At 41.9% G+C, this 22,983-nt stretch overlaps 3 protein-coding genes across 4 annotated transcripts; 2 read left to right on the top strand and 1 right to left on the bottom strand.

Moving 5' to 3' along the window:
* Positions 1-871: 871 nt before the first annotated feature.
* On the top strand, positions 872-4,628 carry ccdc43 (coiled-coil domain containing 43). Of its 2 annotated transcripts, none has more exons than XM_010874839.4 (6): positions 872-935; positions 1,225-1,446; positions 1,970-2,060; positions 2,449-2,593; positions 2,743-2,798; positions 3,184-4,628. In XM_010874839.4, the coding sequence occupies exons 2-6, from the start codon at positions 1,273-1,275 to the stop codon at positions 3,369-3,371; spliced, it is 654 nt and encodes a 217-aa protein (XP_010873141.1). In that variant the 5' UTR covers positions 872-935; positions 1,225-1,272; the 3' UTR covers positions 3,372-4,628. The 2 variants fall into 2 exon arrangements, with proteins under 2 accessions (XP_010873141.1, XP_010873142.1); XM_010874840.4 differs by lacking the exon at positions 872-935 and adding an exon at positions 1,004-1,085.
* moto (minamoto) lies at positions 4,629-14,453 on the bottom strand. The gene is made up of 8 exons (XM_020050587.2): positions 14,276-14,453; positions 12,991-13,113; positions 12,411-12,568; positions 12,054-12,158; positions 7,995-9,762; positions 7,710-7,844; positions 6,486-6,666; positions 4,629-6,037 (listed from the first exon to the last, which is right to left on the bottom strand). Exons 1-8 carry the CDS (start codon positions 14,279-14,281, stop codon positions 5,853-5,855), a joined length of 2,661 nt encoding a protein of 886 aa, XP_019906146.2. The 5' UTR covers positions 14,282-14,453; the 3' UTR covers positions 4,629-5,852.
* A 2,284-nt stretch (positions 14,454-16,737) lies between these two features.
* On the top strand, positions 16,738-20,110 carry fzd2 (frizzled class receptor 2). The gene has a single exon (XM_010874838.3). It carries the CDS (start codon positions 16,913-16,915, stop codon positions 18,566-18,568), a length of 1,656 nt encoding a protein of 551 aa, XP_010873140.1. The 5' UTR covers positions 16,738-16,912; the 3' UTR covers positions 18,569-20,110.
* Positions 20,111-22,983: the final 2,873 nt, after the last annotated feature.

Raw genomic sequence — 22,983 nt, 5'->3', positions numbered from 1 at the left:
ACAAGCACACAAAACACCACAGCTTGAATCAACTACAGAGCACAACAGTTGCCAAAACCTCACATAGTTGACCCACGCGACATCTTCAAGCCAGACCATGACACAGTCATGTTTTGTCAGTGGGAAGAGAGTGGGGTTTGTGTGTGGAGTACACTGAGACCTTTTAGGTTAAATATAAACTTTGCTCTCCCCTGTATTGTATTTTTCAATTACTACTTATTTTACTTAAATCAACAAAAAAAAACTACTCATTTTGGGAGGGCCTGTGCATAAGCATGTCAGGGTTAGTCTACACCTGTTTTTAATGAAGCATATGGCAAATAACACTGGAATTGAGTCAGGTCAGAATCTAGTAAATTAATCTAGGGCTCAGCTATGTATCATGTATATCTATTGAGAACCAGGCTATCCAGCCATCAGGAGATGGAGGCAAAGCATCAAAATAGAGTGTCGTTCTAGACGTGGTAGCTTCCCCATGGCACGCAGAGGAGCTTCACACTTCATTACCGTGAGACCAGCCACTTGTGAAGCCATTACACAAAAGCAGGGGGAAGGACTGGGAGAGAGGAGTGCAACTGATACCCTAAACACTGAGCTCTTAGGATGCGTGATGAATGGTGAGACCATTCGAAGACCCACCTTGATGCATTCAAACCTCTGGGAGGAGTAGTATCTCAGAAATATCGTGCAGTCAACACATCCAAATGATGTTTAGGTATGGTGAAAATATAAAAACTCAGACTCAGGTCAACAGAAGGGGTCAATTATACCAGTTTAAAAATCCCGATTAGATGTCAACTGAATGGATAAAATATATGACTAAAAGATCCGACTTCGATGTCAAGGGCTAAAATATGAACACCTGTGTTATACTCCCACCCAGTGGTCTCGTAGAGCATCACGTCTTTGTCCATGTCACATAAGGTCTCTTGCAGGTGAGGTGGCTCTTGAATCTCATAGCAAATAACATTACACTTTTAGTAGGATATGGTAGTTAACGACACGACCTATCTCTGCAATTCAAATGAATCTGGTCAATGATTCGAGGGTTACATTTCCAACAAGAAGTTCTATGACAATTTATCGTCAGTGAAATATTAATTACATTGGATTACGTTGTTCAGGCATTTTCAGTCTTTTTATTGCATTAATGTACATGAATAATGTACGTGCAGTCACAATACAATAGGCAGCATTTACTTTTATTCTGTTTTTCTCTAACAGGCAATCCTTGAGGACGGTCTTAGGGTGTGGAATACCCGAACGGCCAAGATGGCGGCGTCCATGGCAGATGCCGGGGAGTTTGAGAAGTGGTTGAATCATCGGCTAGACAAATTAGAAGTGGACCAGGAGGTGTATGGAGCTTATATCTTAGGAGTACTTCAGGAGGAGGAGAGTGACGAAGAAAAGGAGGACGCATTGCAAGGAATTCTATCAGCGTTTTTGGTAGGTATACTCAAGAGTAGGCATGCCATGCTTAGGGTCGTCTACAGCTGGCCACAGCGAGTTTAGCTGTATTACTGTATTCGAAATAGACTAATAAAGTCTCATAACTAGGGATTTCAACACCGAATTTACTTAAAATAACGGTTCAACGAATCCTTATTGATAAGTTCAATAGATGTTAGTTAGCTGGCAATAACTACGTTAGCTATATGAACCCATCGACCATTAGCCGTATTTGGAGATGGTGGTGTGACGATTTACAACTGGTGTACAGTACATGCCTATTATTAGCCAACTAGTGTTGATTGACGTTATACAGACTCAGCTACATACCATGGGGCCTGATCAGAGTTTATTTTATTTGTTTAAATGTAAAGCCTCCAAACTCAGTAACGCTCTAATCAAGCAGTTGGCCACCCCCGAAAGAACATTCACTAAAGCTTCTCTAACGCTAGTCATCCGCAGCGCCCACTCGGAAGTATTTCTAATTCTGTTTTTATTCTCCACTGTTCCATATGCACAGGAGGATGAGAAACTTGAACATGTCTGCAAAGAGATCATCAGACAGTGGAAAGAGACCTGTGCCCGGTCTGCAACCAAAAATAAGGAGGATGGTATGAAAATGTATTAATAGCTATTCCTGTTCAGTGGAAGAATGACATAAAGGTGTACAAAGGCTTTTCAAATGCCTCAGAAAACCTTTTAAGATTGTTTGGAACTGCCACTGTTCCAAAATGTCCTTAGTTTGTACGGGCTAACGTCCATAACTAGGAGTCCAAATCTGTTTATCAGTAGCAATCCACTCTGTGTATCGGTCAGGGAGACAAAACAGAACAAATGATGCTGGCGCAGAATGGTCGTGTCCTAAAGTTGGTAACCACTGTGTTAGTGAAAGTCAAAGGCTCCTCATAAAAGACTAGACTTTTAGGCTAACACATACATCACAAAACCTGTGGTATCCTTTTATGACTCATTATCTTCTTTCTCTGTCTGTCTCTCTAGTTGAGGTACAGGCCATTGCCAGTCTCATAGAGAAGCAGGCACAGATTGTGGTGAAACAGAAGGAGGTATCTGAGGAGTCCAGAAAGAGGAAAGAAGCTAAAGAAGCGGTCCTGGCTCAGTACGCCAACATCACAGATGACGAGTGATATCCTTGGCTCATTATATAACAATTGTGTGCTGAAACATACTCTTAAAGTATACATAAACAGCACTGTTTCAAACCATATTATGTCTATGTGATTGCAATGTAGCTCTTTTTAATTTAACATAGTTTCATTTTCTTGACATCAACACTGAAGCTGAAGAAGAAGAGCAGGTAGCAGCAGCTTGTTCACCCACTGGGGACAGATGTATCCTTCCTAGCCTCATATTGTGTACTGTGTAATCACGTTGGATGCTTTGCTTACTGTTGTTATGTTACATTTTTAAGAGACCACCTACAGAAACTCAGTCAACGTCTTCACCAACAATATGTATAGCAATAGTAATTAGGGTATAGTTGTGTTACCATTCATTGCATATATCAGTCATACATATATTTATTTACGGTATCAATTAATATTAGCGGCCTGGGACTGTAATTATGAAATGTTTCAGAATAGGATTGCTAATCTGGAATTAAAATGTTTTATCTGAACTGGGGGATACTGATTCTAGATCAGCCCTTTCACATTCAGATCTTTTAGGAATAAGGGCCTTGCTTTTGCTGTGAATCTCCTTTACTGGACACATCAGCTCTTTTTAAGAACACCAATGTGGAGGAAGTTCTGAACAGGAAGAAGCTGCAGAGGGACCAGGCTAAGGAAGAATCGCAGAAGAAGAAGGAGATGGACAAGATGCAGCGTGAGAAGGAAAAACTCACCAAGCAGGAGAGAAAGGACAAGGAGAAGAAACGCACACAGAAAGGGGAACGCAAAAGATGAGGACATGACACTTTGGGACATTATCATCAGGAATATTTTCGTATTATCAACCCCCTTATAAATGTAATATGACACATTTTGCTGAACAAGATATTTTTTTTTTTTATCCATTACAATTTTGGTTTTCTATTAGAATCATGTGCAAGCTCCGGCTAAGGCTGGGATACGGTTCGTCTAGGACACAGAGCATCTGTCTGAACGCTGATCATTCTCTTCAACCGATTTCAAAGTAAATCAGGGGTTCAGTGTCGCGCCAGGTGTAAAGGAAAAGCCAATACACTATGGGGCCAGCCAGCACTAGGTCTGGCCTTGTCTTGTCAATAACCTGGCTGCATAGAAGTTATAGGGGCTGGATGTTTTTGTATCGATGCTTGTGTAGCTGCCTCTTCAATATGCCTCTTCTAATACGGTGGCTGTCCATCTGAGAAATTAAAATGTAGCACGCAAGCCGTAACTCTGAAGTGTTTAAATGACATTCAAATGTTCTGCAATGACTAGAGGGGGATGTTGGAGGGGAAGTGAGGATAAAAAGTTTTAATGGGCTTGTTTCACTCATCTGGTTTACCCAGAAATGAAGTATCCTGTAGTTGATGAGATGGTTAATACCAGGGTACATAACAAAGATTTTGGATACTAGAAAGATAATCGACTCTGGTCTTAGAATTCTGGTCTGCTTAGTTCGTTGACATCACTTACAACAGGCCAGGGTTAGGGAGCGTAATTTCTTTGAATTTGCCTTCCTCTTACATATCTGTCCATAAGTTTTAATAGAAGCGAAAGCACTTCATGGCCGAGGTACAGAAAGTTATATCAGCTAAATGTCCTCTTCCGATATATGAAAGATGCTAGCCCCAGTGAAACTGTGATTTGTATCCAAAGCCTTTGAACTAACGCTGCTCAGTCTCACCCTTTGTATCAAGACATATCTACAGTACTAGTCACCCTTACGTAGTTTGTAAGTAAGACAGAACTCTAGAACTTGGAGCTGCTGCTACGCTATGTGCCAATGTTTTACAAATGCTTTCTCATTGGAGATTTGAGTTATTCGATACTCGCCCTCATTCGTTTCTAAATTACATAGTCATAGTTTTGGTCTTGCAGTCTTCAAGAACTGTCTATGCACTCTCATATGAGCATCCGAACACCACAGCGGTTGACACTGTATACCTCGATTATATCATGTACAATGTTTGCAGAATGGCAATGGTCTTCATTTCTACCATACTCTACTGTCAAATAAATACATGGCATTTTAAATTCTGGTGCTTTATGTACTTTATTGTAATTAATGAACAAACAGCAAACGTATCATGAAACTTACATTTCCAAAACAGGAACATTAAAAATGCAGGGGTTAGAACGGATTTACCACCTGTTTACTAGGCTGTTTTACATCATTGATAGCAAGTGTCCATCAATCAAACTTCATTCTTACCTATGTTTATGATGTTGAAATGAGCTGAAAAGCAGTGTGATTAACATTCAGGGCATTAAATCCGAAGTAAAATAACAATGCTCGGCAATGTAGCATTTCAAGTTAACTAAGGAAACGCTCAAGGCTTCAAGATGACGATTGATTGTTATGTTGACAAACAATATGACAAAAGTTGGTCCATTGCCATTTCCACTCAACTTAGGAGGATGCAATGATCACTAATTCACAATTATTGGTTCTTAAGAAGCTTATTACTGAACTGAATGTCAAGTTGCATTCAAATAAATAATCGGGAAACATTCAAATGACTGACATGTTGGATAATATATAAATAGTGTCTTTAAATAATATTTTGCCTTTTCAGGATTCCCATTTCTTTTGATGACACTAATCACAAAATGTGATTATACTGAAGTTATTTGAAGATAAATTATGCTGTAACACATTTCATATTACAAAATCCCATACCCAAAAGAGGAAATATCAATGAAATTCTATGAAACTTGAGGCCACTTAAGGGGCAATTAAACGTATTATCCTTGTAATAACTACAAGGATCCTAGCTCAACTTAGTTTCGGACATTAATGAATACTGGATATAATGATAGTGCTCACACACCACACAGATAGAATATCTCTGATAGGGCTCTTCTCTTGGCTCTCAAGTTCCTGATAGAAGCTTGTTAACAGGGCATTACTGGGGCTGGAGGGATTATGGGGATTCTCAATTGAACAGCATAATAGATTTGTACTGCCATTTAAAATAACTGCAAACTAACCCCTGGGTTATATTATTACATTGTTTTAGACCAGCTGCTTTACTGAAAAGACAAACATTTTGATTACATTTTATATAAGACTGATAATCGTGGCAAACAATGAATTTGCTCAAACTGAGCCTACATGCCAGAATACCTTCTGTCCAGTCTCATTACGCGGTCGACCTTTAACCTGGCCTAAGGCCGCTCAATGGCCCCGCCCTTAGCCGTGGCCATGGCATGACCGTGTGAGTGTCACAACCTGGGCGGCGGGCTGACTCCGCGGCATCAGAAGCGGACGAGCGTTCGCCCCGGGCTGGTCTTCTCACAGGTGCTCTCTGTGTCGCCGTGCTCATCCGGCGTGTCTGCGGTGGATTTGGGCAGGGTCATCTGCAGGGCGCACCACAGGGCAGTGCGGGACTTCCTGGTTGTCAGGCACAGGTCCCGCAGGGCTGTAGCAAGAAGCAGGATGTCTGGCGGGAGGACGGGCACAGAAAGAGAGGGGATTAGAAAAAAGGGGAACTGCTCAGTTTTTAAGCTTCTTCATCAGGGCTAACAAAATACAGCTCATCCATAATACGGAAAAGCGAGAGACAAGCTCTGAAAGTAGACCTTGAAAGATTTAGAAGTACACTGAATCAAAAATAGCATCCATATTTTCGGAATAAATCTCAAATAACATTAGAAGATAAGCAGTGACAAATGCTGCGGGGACAGTATGTTTAGAAGAATGTGTGGCTGGTTTTTAGCCTGGATTCAATCTGTAAGCTGGTGTTGACATTGGCGCTTTTAAAGGCCATTTGCGACTGAGTTGGCATCTGAAGAATTTACAGTGAATGATATTCTCCGCAAACATTGGCGTTAAAAGCTGCGGTGCCCTTAACCCGCTTTCGGATGGAATCCAGGCATGTGTTGAGTTACCTCTTTCCTCTCTGAAATGAGTGCCGTCCTGTCTCTGCCGGTTTGACGTGTTGACGAATTCCTCCTTGCGCCTGGCCTGGGTAATGTAAATAGCCTCGAGGTGTCTGTCCAGCGCCGAGCAAATATTGGCGTGAAGGGGGAAGCTACGTAGACGCTCCATTTTACCTAGAAGACTCGTCACCTAGCACACAAGAGTAGAATCAGCTCCAACAACAGTATTCAAAATAGTTTCGAAACATGATGGATGTTTATCTAGTTTACAGTATCTTAATCAACTCTTCTGTCAAGTCACAGCAACCATATCTATCAATAAAATTATAAAAACAGCCTGAGTCCGTCAGATTCTACATGTTTAAACACATGCATATGTGGCAGTTCAACTATTTGACAATGTTAATTGTATAAAAATAAACGTGACAACCGATGCCACTAAACGTCATATTGAGACCTACATTTTCTCCTCTGTCCTCTACAATGTCGGATGACCGTGGATCATTACAGCGTCGCAGCCCATTGTGTGACATGGTGTATTGAATTTGATTTTAAGGTGACTTGTTGGCCTAAGCATTGCCTAATGGTGACCTTGGGGGTTAGAGCATCTAATCAGTAACCGATAGGTTCCTAGATCGAATCCTTGAGCCAGATGCCAAATCTATACATGGCCTAGGTCTAAATTGCATTCCATCTCATAAATGTGTTATTTGCGAACAAGGTGACAAAAACCTTGTAGGTCTTAAGAGAACCATAAGTTGCAAGTCAGACTAACCCTCTTTGATAACCAAAAACAAACAATATAAGACAACTGTCATTTTATTTATTAAAATGAATGTTTATTACTTTCCTTCCTAGTGTTCATTACTGCCCTTCAAAAAAAAGTGCAAACTAGAACCTAAAAAGGCTCTTCAGCTTTTGGCATAGAGAAACTATTTAAAGAACCACTTTTGGTTCTATATGGTTCCAGGGACCATAATGGGTTCCCCTGTGGCAAAAGCAGAATAACCCTTTTTTCTTATGGTGTTGATCTGTGCAATGTACATAATATCCCACAACCAGCAGTTACCATATTTCAAAGTGGACATTTAATATTTCTCTGTGGCCTAGGGTGGTCCTGCTGTAGCATAGGTTCATATCGACTAACAGCTCTTTGAGTGCTAATTCTTCCGTTTATCTTTCATCACTGTCTCTATCAAATTAAAGCATGAAATTCCACCAAAAAATCCTCACCTTTGCTTGTTCTCTAATCTGATCCACAATGAGACGGTCCACTCTTGAGGGATTGGGTGGGATTCTGGGGACGGCACTGCTGGTCACTACGGAAATCCGCTTTCCAGGATAACTCTTGGTGAGGACCATCTCTGTCTAAAACAGATAATAAAGCAACACTTATTACCAACTAGTCAAACCTAGGTCGGGATTTATTTTCACCAACTATAGACTTGCAGCATGATCAGAGAAATAATAAGAATATCAATGCTCCTACTGAATGAAAAACCCATTTGTATTGTTCACCTTCTTCCTCTCCTTCTCCAGGACTCTCCACTGCTCGTAGCACTCCTCCAGGTAGAAGTGGAGCTGGCTCATGGCTCCTCCCCGGTTTCTCATCATCCTGTCGGACCTCAGGCCTGCCATCAGCCCGGTGTTGAGGTTCTCCCTGCTGGAGCTCATGGCATCATCCAGGTAAGGGCTGAAAGCCCCAAACTTCCACTCTGGCAGCAGGCCGCACAGGTCCACGGTGGGGGCGGGGCTGCCATAGGGGAAGGAAGATCTGGAGTGGAAGCTGGCTGAGTTCAGAGGAACGTGGCAGGTTTTTGGCCCGGGGTTGTTCATGGCCTGGTACGCGTATGGCAGAAAGGCCGGGCTCTTCCCTGGGTTGACTATGCCGTGCGCTCCACCGGACCTCTGAGAGCCGTACATGCTGCTCAGTAGGTCGAGGTACGGGTTCTGCAGGAGCCCCTGTTCCTCGTCCCCGTCTCCTCGCGTGCGAAGGCCGGTCTGGGGCCTTGTCTTTCCGTCCCAGCAGCTGCCAGCTGCCGGCCCGGCCATGTGCATCCTGCCCCTGTCCAGCCGCATCTCAAAGACATCTTCGCTGCCTCCACTCCTCAGCCCGCCCAGGCCCACCCCGACCTGGTACTGTCCAGCTCTGTTGCTGTGGAGGCCGGGCCCATCCCCCTGACTGTAGTCTTGGATGTACTGGTGGAAGTGCTGAGGTACAAACTCTGACACAGAGTGTGAGAGTATCTTGGATGGGCCAGAGGATAGACAGTTTCCCCTTGGCTGACATTGTTTGAGTTTGTCCTGCTGCTGGTTGTGATGGTTAAGAATCAGGCCCGTTGAAGCGGGGTTGCTTCCTTTCTGGGCAGCCATCTTGTTTAGATAAGAGTTTGGAGAATTAAATGGTGCCGACAGTGCTTTTGGTGGTTGGAAATACTCATTGTTTTGTGGACCAAATCCAGTTAATTCTTTGGAACCAAAGTCACTCTGTAGCGGCTGTTTGCTCTTCATTCCTCCATCACCCTCCCTCCGCATGGCTCCATACTCCCCTCCGAGCTCCTTCTTGAACTGCATGGCTTGAGTGCTTCGCCCTGGTAAGTTAGAACTGGAGAAGTTCCTCTGTTCTGCCATGATGTCATCATACTGCATCTGCACACTCTGCCTGTTCTCAGAGTCCCTACCAGATTCGGTGACCTTATCCCCAGCCATTAAAGCTTGGATGTTGCTGGCCAGCTTGCTGACATCTTGCATGGTGTACTGCGTGGTACTTCTGGGCTTGGCACTGCTCTGGCCAGGGTACTCTACATAGTAGTGGTCAAAGGGCTGGCTATTCATCTTGCTCTGGGGGCAAACAGAGGACAGAAATGCATCCATATGGTCTGCGGAGGCGTTCCCAGAACCCCAGAACCCTAGCAGACTCTCAGCTTCATTGAAGTTGTGTTTGCTCTGTCTCATCTTGGACATGTAGGCGTTCCCCACGCTGGGAGGCGATAGCCCCGGGGTCTTGGGCAGCTCTTGGTTCTCTGAGTATCCAATGTCTGTGTCTCCGTTGCAGGATAAGTGGAAAAACTGTTGGTCACAGGTATCAAAGCCATTGAAGTGGTGGTAAAACTCTTCAGAATCTCGGTTCATTGGCTGCCCTTGTCCTTTACTAGAAGATTCAGGGTAGACATGGTTTGGCAGAAAGGCTGCGTTGGACTGCATTTTGGACTCTGACTGGAAGTACGGTTGGCACTCGCCCCTCATTGACTTGGGAGACCAAACAGTTTTCAGATGGGTCGATGTCCTGAAAGTTAGTTGAAAACAGTTAAATGCAGCATATACTTTTTCAAAATACAGTAAAAAGTCAAAATGTCTTAACTAAGGAAGAAGCCTAGATCAGTCAAAATACATGACCACCCTTACTGACCATGTTCCAACCGCTTGAGAGATACAAAAGGTACCAATTGTAAAGCCCCATGTGCTACAAGGTAGCTGTGGAGTTCTCAACCCTGGTACACAAACAGTGAAACACAGTAGTGCTGTGACGCCACTAATTAAATACAGTTAGGTCCGGAAACAATTGGACACTGACTTAAGTTTTGTTATTTTGTCTGTTTACCAAAATACATTCAGGTTACAGGCAAAAAATGAATATGGGCTTAAAGGGCAGTCTCAGCTTTAATTTGAGGGTACTCACATCCAAATTGGAGGGTTTATGAATTACAGCTCTTTAAGATGTAGCCCCCTGTTTTTCAAGGGACCAAAAGCAATGGGAAAATTGAATCAAAAGCTGTTTTATGGACAGGTGTGGGCTATTCCTTTGTTATTTCTTCATCAATTAAGTAGGTAAAAGGTTTGGAGTTTATTCCAGATATGCCATTTGCATTTGGAAGCTGGTGCTGTGTACACACAACAGCTCTCAATGCAAGTGAAAAAAGAATCCATCAGAGAGATAGATAGCAGGAACATTAGAAGTGGCCAAATCAACAGTTTGGTACAGTCTGAGAAAAAAACGAAAGCACTGGTGATCTCTACAACACAAAAATGCCTGGACATCCACGGAAGACAACAGTGGTGGATGATCATAGGATCCTTTCCATGGTAAAGAAAAACCCCTCCACAACATCCAGCCAAGTGTAGAACACTCTCCAGGAGGTAGATATATCATTATCCAAGTCTATCATAAAGAGAAGACTTTATGAGAGCAAATACTGAGGGTTCAGTACAAGGTGCAAACCATTCACAAAACTCACGAATAGAAAGGCCAGATTGGACTTTACCAGAAAATATCCACCTCAGTTCTGGAAAAGCATTCTTTGGACAGATGAAACTAAGATCAACCTGTATCAGAATTATGGGAAGAAAAAAGTGTGGAGAAGGCTTGGAATGGCTCATGAAACAAAGTAAACCACGTCATCTGTAAAACATGGTGGATGCAGTGTGATGGCATGGGCATGCATGGCTTCCAATGGCACTGGGTCACTAGTGTTTATTGATGATGTGACAGAAGACAAAAGCAGCCGGATGAATTCTGAAGTGTGTAAGGACATATTGTCTGCTCAGATTCAGACAAATTCAGGAAAGTTGATTGGACGGCGCTTCATTTTACAGATGGACAATGACCCAAAATATACTGCGAAAGCAACCCAGGAGTTTTTTAAGGCAAAGAAGTTGAATATTCTGCAATGGCCGAGTCAATCACCTGATCTCAACCTGATCGAGCATGCATTTCACTTGCTGAAGACAAAACTTAAGGCAGAAAGACCCACGAACATACAACAACTGAAGAAAGCTGAAGTAAAGGCCTGGCAAAGCATCACAAATGAGGAAACCCAGCATTTGGTGATGTCCATGAATTCCAGACTTCAAGCACTCAATGCCTGCAAAGGATTCTCGAGAAAGTATTAAAAATTGACATTAATTTGTCCAATTACATTTGAGCCCCTCAAATAAGGGGATTGTGAATGATAATGGTTGCAATTCCTAAACATTTTATACAATATTTTTGTTCAACCCCTTGAATTAAAGCTGAAAGTCTGCACTTCAATTGCATCTCAGTTGATTCATTTTCAAATTCACAGAGCCAGTATTATGAAAATTGTGTCAGTGTCCAAATATTTCCGGACCTAACTGTATGTAACCGAAAACCCATTAGTTACTGCAGACATCAAAGCTAATTTTTTTATTTTAAATAGCTGAATGGCTGGTATAGGGGATTTAATGTTGACCACCAGCCAGCTTTCCTCTGTCGTATCTACACTCACTGACCACTTTATTAAGTAAACCTACGTAGTATCATATTTCCATCTCCTCCAAGCCAAGACTCATTTTGCACAACACTGTTGTAAAGGATATTAGTATTATTGGCCTTTCTGTTAGTTTGAATGAGTCTGGCAATTCTCCACTGACCTCGCTCATTAACATGGTGTTTTTCACTCACAGAACAATCCTGTAAACTTGAGAGACGTCAATAAGCAGGTGTACCTAATAAAGTGGCCAGCGAGATTATGTGCCAGCAAGCTGAGCTTTTGGTAAGTGATGGGTTTGCACAACTAGGAGCAAATAAGAATAACACTTTCCTGGTGAGTAACTTACTCTTCATTAAAGTGGGGGTCCATTTGATCAGCCTCCTCCAAGATATTTGACACCAGCCCATAGAGATCAGCTTCACTTCCACAATCATTTCCATCTGGGACATTTCTTTGGAGAATTGGAAAGAAACATTGCAGAACATATGAAAAGGAAACACTGTGCTGCATTAAATAGAAACAAATCAAGTGATTTTTTTGCAATTCAAATTAATTTGCCAGGGACACTTTGTTCAACACTGCGTGTCTTAATATTTTTCACAATAACTTCTTTTGACTATAAATGTAAACTGCTGGTATGAACACAATATAGATTTGGTGGATATCAAATTATGTTATGTTGGATTTAAAGTTGTTTATTTGCCTGCTTTTAATACTGTTTTGGGTGCGATCATTGAGTTGGTATGCATCATCCTGTGCAGACCAGGGCGTGAAGGACATGAGATGTTCTTCTTGTGGTGAGAAATAAGGCAAGGGGGTGTAAGGTAGGGAAGTCCTCCCATTGTCCCCAGTTCCAGAGGCCTGTGAAAAAAGATGACAGAAGATTCTAATATAGTTTAACCCAAAAGACAATGTAAACCTACAAGAAATGCAAAATATTTTCATCTGCAGCATTCCTCATCTAAAACTGCATTGCAGTTCATTGTAATCTAGAAAAGTCAAACAATTACAGTCCCTCGAAAATGAAATTGTTTTAGGTTTACGTGCATACAAAAGATGGAATAGGTCATACAACACTTGCATACATATAAAAACATTCATATCGATCACACAGTGGTGCTATCATGTAAACATCTTTTTATCTGTTTGACAAAAATTTGCCACACATTCTTAGGGACATGAGTCTTGCAAAAGCATGCGGTTAGACCAACTGGCCCAGAGGGGGCGGTAAATCAATCATGGGGAGGGGACATTATATGGTCGTCTTGTTTTCAATGACTCACCTGATGCTTATATAAGGAAAAGAACGAGTCTGAACCTGATGAGGCCGAACTTTGGAATCGATCAAACGCCATTCTTACACCTCTTGAACTTGCACTGATTCCATTTCTCACTGCGTTATTAACCTAAACATGACAAAAAAAACAGCTATTTATACAAATATGTTAAAAATCACAGAACCCGCTAAGCGAGCTAGCTTATTATTAAGTTAATATCTAACTTAGCTTAAATTGTGTCTCAGTTCAACTAAAGTATTTGCATTATAGTATTGTATATCATATATAATAAAAGGTGTCCATTGTATATCTACAGTAATAATGGAAATAACGTGTTCATGTTATGCAAAAAATAAATGAGACACCCTTTCTCGGCCATGTAGAAGAATGATCTTCTCAAGCACATCGAGACAGAGACAAGTGAAACACCTTGGTAATTTCCTGGTTGCTAAAATTCTACACAGTTCACTCAACCCAAACAATAAGGAGAATATCGAGAGAAAACAAAAATCAACACATTCCACTTCTCAATCAAATTTATTTAATCAATCAAATGTATTTATAAAGCCCTTTTTACAACAGCAGTTGTCACAAAGTGCTTTACAGAGACACCCGGCCTTAAACCCCAAGGAGCAAACAACAGTAGTGTTGAATTTCTAATAAAGAAATGTGCTATCTTATATCTAAGAATTAAGGAAAGGTGCTAGCTTATATCCAATGTAAAAGCAGGCCATAAATGTATCAGATCCTGAAATAAACCCTGAAATAGGCTATTTGCCTGATACTCATTTACATGACTTTATCCTACCGGAAAATGTGCATAGTGTGAATAGTATATTTAATCGTATCCTTACTACCTTAGATAGTTGTTTTGAGCTAAAACACGAAAATTATGTCAGTCGAGTAGCCAAATGAACGAATCCTACCATCGATGCAATTCGGTTCCCAACGTTCACCAAGAATGACCCGTTCAAAAACAGCGTCGGTGAACGACCAAACTTATCAATATTACGGAGGAAGTTCAGCAGGTGTCTACTGTAGCTAAGCTAGCTACCTAAGCCTGGCTATATCCACTAACTATAGGTTCTATCAACAACTTATTAAATGACGTAGTTATTGTAATAACGTAGTTATTGTAATAACACAGACATATTTTATTTTGCTGCAAGTACGTAGCTAATGCTGGTATTTTATTTCTCACATACACTATTGTCAAATTATATTAACTGTTAGCTACTGCAGCTACAGTAGCTAAATAGCCATGTTGGCTACTGTACTGTTAGCAACTTACCTCCATTAATAAACGCTAATGTTGCTTTGTAAACAACCTTTTTGGAGTCAATTTCCACAGATGAAATGCTCACGGCTTTAAATTACAACTTTTCTCAAATACTAACGAAACAAAACAGACTCTAAAACAACAAGGAGGAGGTCACTACAGAATTATTGATCGCGAGCTTGAACGTTGCTCTACGCTCTTCTTGGCAGACCTGTCTGGCCTGGTCACTGGCATGAGACACTAAGTAGACCGCTGGCTCGAGATCATCAACCCCCGCGAATCAAATTATCTTACTTTATCAACTGTCTAAACTGTGATGATTGGTCCATAGTATGTTATTCACTCATTGAGGTACCAATGGGGGACGGGAGATGACCGAAAAGGCCTAGCAACAAAAACTTTTTATGGAACCCTCGTTACCAGAGAGGCACATTTAAATTGCATTCAAAAGGCTTTATTGGCCTGGACAAAATAGAGGAAAATCATCCACCCTACCTTGTCACAACATAGTTGACTCAAGCGATATTATGAAGAAAAACATTCCACAAACGAACTTTTAACAATGCACACCTAATTGAAATCCATTCCAGTAGACTACCTCATGAAGCTGATTTAGAGAAATGCAGAGTCCTCAAAACTGTCATCGAGGCCAAGGGTGGTTACTACATGATTACATGTGTTATTTAATAGTTTTGATGTCTTTCACTATTATTCTGCAATGCGGAAGATAGTAAAAAATAAAGAAATACCCTTGAGTGAGTAGGTGTATCCAGACGTTGTACTCCACATGAAGGGTTTACTTAGTTTCTCTACGTATTCTTACTTTGAATGAAGACAGCATTTCCCCTGGGAAACCTTGATTGTTCTCTTACATTCAGTTACTGGTTGTGAGTAAAGATTGCAACAAAAATGATCCTGTAGTTGTTATCTCTCACATCTCAGTGGAAGAGATTTGGCTTATTCTTCCATTAGAAACTGCTTTAACTCAGTGACATGTGTAGATTCATGTACACGAACTCCTCGTTTCAGGTCTAAAGGTTTAAATCTAGATTCAATATATATGAATATGTATGAATATATATAAAATCTGTATATGTATGAATACATATAAAATACTATATAAATATATTCGTTTTGAGCAGACTCTCTTATGCATAGCAAATGTATTGTAGTGACTGCACATATTTTCACATTATATTTTTTTTGTACATTTGAAATCAGTTAAGGTCAAGTCATTGACAAGGAAATGTTGTTCCTGTTACTCAGATAAGCTCATGGGCAGATCACCTGAAATTCCTTATGCAGCAAAGCATCCCCCAAACATCCCTCTACCACCATCATGCTTGACCTTTGAAATTGGGTCAATGCTTTGGAATGCAGTGTTTTGTTTTCACCAGACATAACAGGACCCTTGATGTGCAAAAACCTCACTTTAGACTAATTTGTCTATAGAAAGTTTTTAACAGGTGCGTCCAGGTAAATTTTTTCAAACTTTAGTGAACATGCAGACATCATGCAATAATAGCTTGGGTCAAATAGGCTTCCAATAAAAAATAAAGTGTTATCCTCAGTTATAGAGAAATAGGCTACGCTCCCAACTTTGTGGCCTAGTGTGGTCTAGCGGTCTAAACCTCTGCCCCAGGTAAACACATACCACTGACAGATGGGTTTGATTCTGACTCTGTGGTATTTCAGCACACTCACCTATGGCTTTCCTTAGTCAATAGAAATATGTAAATTGCCCCAAAATACTTTAAAAGAGTTTGAGTATGGCAGTGGTGTGGATTTTATAATTTTTTTAAATTTTCCATCAGAGCCTACACCTTGTAGGTTGCCGGGCCTGCATTTTTATCCCAAATACACAGTGAATGTTTCTGTTATTGGTGTCACTTAGTTTAGAAAGTATGTTTAACCTCTGTTTAATTGGAAAATGCAAAGGAATCTGAAGTATTTTTGCTTTAAATTCTGTATTATCATTAATGTACCTTGTAAATGTACTGTGGCATCCTGAAATAGATCAAATTATTAATAACTAAGTTATTGCATTAAAAAAAGAATGCTTTGTCAAGCCCATAAACTTCAGAATGCAGTATGGTAGTATGAGGACTAGACCGCTTTAGTTGGGATAACTGTTGCAAAAGCATTGTACTACAATGACCACAAGATGTCAATGTGACCTTAGTTTTCATGTTTACCTACTGGTATTGCAGCATGGAATATTTTATGTATGTTTTATTTTATTTGTCCTATATCAATATTATTGCTGCATATAGATAGATTTAGATATATTGATGTCGTTTATCTATATGTGCAGGTCCACATTTTGGGACTAAGTGGGAAGCTGTTTCTAGGGTTCTTGTATCACCACCCCTCCTCCTGACTTTACTTTGAAACCAACCACAGAAAGTTGCTGGGGGGACTTGAAACTGTCTGATTGGACCATGCGAGTTGCACAAAGGAAAAGTCAAGCAGCCTCATTTTCAGGCGAGCGACAAGCAAGTTCTTCTCTCACCCGGACTATACAGCGGACGTTTTTCTCTATTATTCTGTCACTAAATACGAATTTCCGATGCTACAGACTAAAACAAGTATCTCTGTGTTGCATGACTTAATCCGGTTAAAATAGATATTTAAAAAATAGATCTCACAATGAAAATGGATTTTCAAAGAGGTTTTGTGACTTTTCTGGCACTGATAATGCCGTATTTGATCGTATCGGCGCAATACCAAGGCGATAGTGGAATCGCTGTCCCGGACCATGGATTTTGCCAACCTATTTCAATCCCATTATGCACGGACATCGCGTACAATCAAACTATAATGCCCAATCTAGTGGGCCATTACAACCAAGAAGACGCAGGACTGGAGGTGCACCAGTTTTACCCTTTGGTAAAGGTGCAGTGTTCACCCGAGCTTAAATTCTTCCTATGTTCAATGTATGCGCCTGTGTGTACAGTTTTGGAAAAAGCCATTCCACCATGTCGCTCTATTTGCGAGAGGGCAAAGCACGGCTGTGAGGCGCTCATGAACAAGTTCGGTTTCCAGTGGCCGGAACGTCTCCGGTGCGAGAATTTCCCCGTGCTTGGAGACGGCCACATTTGCGTGGGTCAGAATGACTCCACTGCTACAGCCCCGCCCGTACACATGCCAGTCCCCGGAACCCCTGGCGTCCATGTCTATTCAACCCCAGACAGGCCTTTCCGCTGTCCGGCTGTGCTGAAAGTCCCCACTTATCTGAATTATTCGTTTCTGGGGGAGCAGGATTGTGGAGCGCCATGTGAACACTCCAGGAGCAGTGGAGGCTACATGTTTTTCAATGATACAGAGATTTACTTTGCACGCATATGGATCCTCATTTGGTCTTCTCTGTGTTGTGCCTCCACCCTATTCACCGTCACCACCTATCTTGTGGACATGCAGCGCTTCAAGTACCCAGAAAGGCCAATCATTTTCCTCTCTGGGTGCTACACCATGGTCTCCATAGCCTACATTGCAGGCTACTTCCTGGGGGACAAGGTGGTGTGCAACAGCAGCTTCAACCCCGATGGATATAAAACCATAGTCCAAGGGACCAAGAAGGAAGGCTGCACCATCCTCTTCATGATGCTCTACTTCTTCAGCATGGCCAGCTCCATCTGGTGGGTAATCCTGTCCCTGACCTGGTTCCTGGCGGCTGGCATGAAGTGGGGTCACGAGGCCATCGAGGCCAACTCCCAGTACTTCCACCTGGCGGCATGGGCGGTGCCGGCGGTCAAGACCATCAGCATCCTGGCCATGGGGCAAATCGAGGGCGATGTGCTCAGCGGCGTCTGCTTCGTGGGCCTCAACAGCTTGAACCCCATGCGGGGCTTCATCCTTGCCCCCCTCTTCATCTACCTCTTCATCGGGACCTCCTTCCTCCTGGCAGGCTTCGTGTCCCTGTTCCGTATCCGCACCATCATGAAGCACGACGGCACCAAGACGGAGAAGCTGGAGCGCCTGATGGTGAGGATCGGCGTGTTCAGCGTGCTTTACACGGTGCCGGCCACCATTGTCATCGCCTGCTTCTTCTACGAGCAGGCCTTCCGCCACCACTGGGAGAGGAGCTGGGTGAGCCACAACTGTAAGGGCCTGGCCATACCCTGTCCCATGCAGTACACCCCTCGGATGACGCCCGACTTCACGGTCTACATGATCAAGTACCTGATGACTCTCATCGTGGGAATCACCTCTGGCTTCTGGATCTGGTCCGGCAAGACACTGCACTCCTGGCGCAAGTTCTACACCAGACTCACAAACAGTAAGCACGGAGAGACTACTGTCTAGGGAGCGAGGCCACCCGTGGATTTATTTTTTTATAACTTTTTTTTAATGTTCAATCTGATGTTTTATAGTGTGCCCCCCCTCCCCCTTCTTATTTGTTCTACTCAATGTGAGAGTGGTACTTTTTTATACATTTGTAATCAGATAATGTCAGTGTCTTTAAAAAAAACATTTTTTTTTAATGGAGAATTGAAATCAAATATTGCATGCCAATATTGGAATCAAATCAAGTTTTGAGTCAGGATAGGGTGCTTGACCAAAATGTTGCTGACATATGGAGACTGGCTAAACTTCTGACGTTCTGAACAAACAACAATCATGGTCAATGGATGCCATGTGCTGAAGTGCTCTCTCTCTCACCTCCCCCACTCTGATTCTACTTTTTTAAAGTTACCAGCCATAAAAACTCTTCAGTGTGTGAGTGAATATCCTACTGGGAATACAGTGAGCAGGGGGAAAAGGAGGTCTGAATGGACGGGCAGCCATTTTAAGACTTTTTATTCACTCTGTGAACAGGTCAGATGTAATCAAATGCAACTGTAAATAGGATTGTAAAATATAAAGTTATATATTTGTATTTAAAGAAAGGACATGTTTTGTTTTTGTCTTTTGACAGCCGTAATGCCTGGTTAACTCCTGCACCCATTCTCTGAGAAGCCATAGGTAGACACTCAGTCACGTGGCCTGTTTTTACTGGCAGCATGACACGTACATGTTTCAAGTTTCTCCTGTGAATCCCAGATCTGTAATAATTTTTCTTATGATGTGTCCGATCAGGGAAGCTGGGTTGTAGTAAAGGCAGTAAATGTTCCCTAATAGCCCCTCTCCTTCCTACTCCCCACAAATGAAATGCTTTGGCACTGAACAACAAGGGGGGCTGGCTGAAAGGACTGAAGGCAAGGCTGCTAGGAAACTCTGGTCATGTCTCCGCGGGGGAAAGTCTGCTTTAAAAGGCCAATTTCACTATTTCCAAACTTTATTTTAGATCTTTCCTCACCTGAAAGAAGTCTATGGGCCAAGAGAAATTGTAATCCTTGTTTCATTTGTCTTTTAATAGTTGTCACCAAAAAATCAAAGGAAGTTAGGTGAAAGCATGTTTTTTTTTGTGATCACCAAAGGTACTTCAAGGAAAATATTATAGTGATTTTTATCACATCTTCTCATCCCTTTTTTCGCTGGTGTTTGCTAAATTTACTTGACATTTGTAATGGCTGTTTCAATCAACAGAATCTTTGATTATTTATCATGACCCATAGACTTTGAGGGTGATGAACCAGTTAACATCCAGTGAAATGAGTGAACTGAGTTCCACACTGCTATTACCAAAAAGTCACATTAAATAGATCCACTTTTTGGATACTCTGTTGGTCAAACTGTTAAAATGCACAAGCAAAATCTCTTGAAAACTTGTTCAAAATAGTGTGGTTATTTTGATGTTGTGATGTGAAAACTGGTGTGAATCTGGGCACTCCTAAGAAACACTTGACTTGGTTGTGAGGGGATGGGCAAGTGACAACAAAAATAAAAGCCACATGATTTGATAAATTTTTAGCGTTACTGTGTGACTCTGTCCATGTGTGTTATCTTGAACAGCAAGAGTATTTTGTCCTATCTAACTTGTCCTCGATATTGTCTATACGACACAGAATGTGGTGGTAACGTAGTTATCAATTTGTGTTTAGCGATACAGATATGGTCCCTTGGTCTGTAAGTAAGGGATTTCAGGATAAGGGTTGGAAAATGGGATACCATATTGTTCAATACTATGTGGTATTGTATGAAGAGCTTTGCCCTGGCTACCCAGAAGTCTGGACCCCTGCCAGATGTCATGCCACGCCCATGGACTCAAACAGCAGGACAGAGGAAGATTTCAATTTGAGTTATCAGGCAATGGCGCTGTCTTTATTTCATATTTTAGGATATTACTGAGTACTAACATGTTAACAAAACTTTAACTGTGAAGTAACCAAAAACGTTTTATCTGTCAAACCTTAGCAAGTTAAACTTACATTTCCCCCATTGTGTAAAAAGAACTAAAAAGCCTTTCTACACAATGTTAAGTTATGGTTGAAGATAAATGTGATAAAACCTGTTATTTTTGTATGGCCTGGGTTCGGTTGGTGGGGGCTTATGTGAAACCAGGTGCATGTTTAAGATCCAAATTAACAATGCCCCCTTTGGAAATACAATCCAAATGTTGGCCATTATAAACATCACTGCCTATGTTGAAGAAGAGATCACCTTTCAGCTCTAATGTATGTCTTGAGGCCCTGTAGTTTCACGGTCTGGACCCAATACAATAACCTTCACTCTGAAGTCATTGAATTATGTTGATGAGGTGCTTGTGAAGTGCTGTGCGAATAGCGTATGGCCGCGGGACTGTTTGTTAGTGCGGGCATCCCATCATGTATTCGCAGGCATCACATCATGTCTTCGCGGGCATCCCATCATGTCTTCGCGGGCATCCTGTCGTGTCTTCGTGGGCATCCCATCCTGTCTTTGCGGGCATCCCATCATGTCTTCGCGGGCATCCCATCATGTCTTTGAGGGCATCCCATCGTGTCTTCGCGGGCATCCCATCATGTCTTTGCGGGCATCCCATCATGTCTTCGCGGGCATCCCATCATGTTTTCGCGGGCATCCCATCCTGTCTTTGAGGGCATCCCATCATGTCTTTGCGGGCATCTCATCCTGTGTTCGTGTCTCTCCTCCTGTTCCACTCTCTCTCTCTCTCCCACTCCCTCTGACTAAAAATAGGCCTGCTCAGAGAGGTCTCCATCACACTACTCCATCCCAACGTGTTGACAGTTGAGTCATACCTCAACATCTGTTAGCTTTCAGACTGTACGGCGACTGCCATGGGGATGCATTTCCCTTCCATGGCTCTCTGAGGCCTGGCAGGTGATATAACACAGCATACCTGGAAGAACACACCCTAAGAAGGCATATTATATGTGCAGTCAACTACAATATTATTAGAGTCCTTGATAGAGGGGACGAACAGAGGCTGTATAATTGTGTATTTTTCCAACAACTTGAATATACTGTGGTTAATGATTCAAGGATTCAATTAAGTGTAAAATTATTGCCACCCTTGGTTTGGGCACTTTGTGGACCGTTCCTTTTTCTATATTTGAACACATCGGATGGGAGTTTAGATCATTCCTCCATACATAATCTTTATGCACCATTAAGAGTTTTTGGTCAATGCTTGTGGACTGCCCACTCCTATGCAAACCCAGGTTTTCAAACAGATTCAAGTCCGGAGACTAAGGTGACCTTTGCAGTGTTGTCAGTGTACATTTTCTAGATTTTTTGCTTGGGGCCACTGACTTAAAGATCTACAGGTGGACAAGTTTCAAAACAGCTACTGTTGTTTTCTGCCCCACACACCCATACGTGCAGAGTTTGCAAAAACATTTGGAGTGTAACCAGTGCATTTGTCAGACTGCATGGAAATAAAGCTTTTAGGGCCATGCACACCAGTGGGTTTGGTGTCAAAGGGAGAAGGCATGAACAGAAAATAACTTCATACTTAGCGTGAAATTAGATGTTTTGGGGCTATTTGGCTTCCATTGAACCTGGGTCCGTTGTTAAAGTCAATGGGATTTTTAACATATCAGAAGATTTTGGCCAAAAACCTGGTTTCCTCTGCAGGATTGCTAAAAATCAAGTGGTCAATGACCCAAAGCACACATAAAAAACCCATTAAGAAATACTTAATTGTCCGCAAAAGCAACATTTTGCCGTGGCCATCTCGATCTCCAGAGTTGAATTCCATTGAAAAACTGTGCTTTGAACGTGCTTCGAATTGAAGACGGCGAGCTCAGAACGAACGAGCTCATGAACCTGGAAATGTTATTTATGATTATTTAAGATCCTGTCCAGCATGATCAGCAATCTCTGAAAAACATAACAGGAAAACAAGAGTGCCAATCACTTTTGAATGATGCATTCTGGGTCCCTAAATATTGTGTAATATGTCACATACGTGGCGACATATGCCCCATGATATTAAAACCACTCGTTTTCAAACTTGGAATTTCATGGTATAATGATGTGTGACAGTGATTCTACTGGTAGATTACGCACATATTCAACATGTTTCACATCCAGATGAAAATGGTAAGTTAAGAAAAAATATTACCTGAGGCGTTGGTTTTCATACAGCCTTTCTTAACCCAATCTAAACCAAGGGAGCCGATCATGCTGGAAGTGACTGTATGTATGTGTGTGTAGGGGGTGGGCACATTCAGACCAGGGCATTTGTCTCTACATGCAAGTGAAAGGAAAATAATAAAGCTTGGGTTTACTTTATCTTCTCTAAATCTTTGTAGAGTACACAGACAATGAAGGTCTGGAATCCACCGAATGAGGCCTAGCTGAAACTGAACCTCCTCCGTGGTGATGTAACGCAA

Source organism: Esox lucius, chromosome 11 (assembly GCF_011004845.1).
Source record: "Esox lucius isolate fEsoLuc1 chromosome 11, fEsoLuc1.pri, whole genome shotgun sequence".
NCBI classification, from domain to species: Eukaryota; Metazoa; Chordata; class Actinopteri; order Esociformes; family Esocidae; genus Esox; species Esox lucius.
The sequence above is the reverse complement of the archived record's forward strand: the minus strand, read 5'-3'. Positions and strand labels throughout refer to the sequence as shown.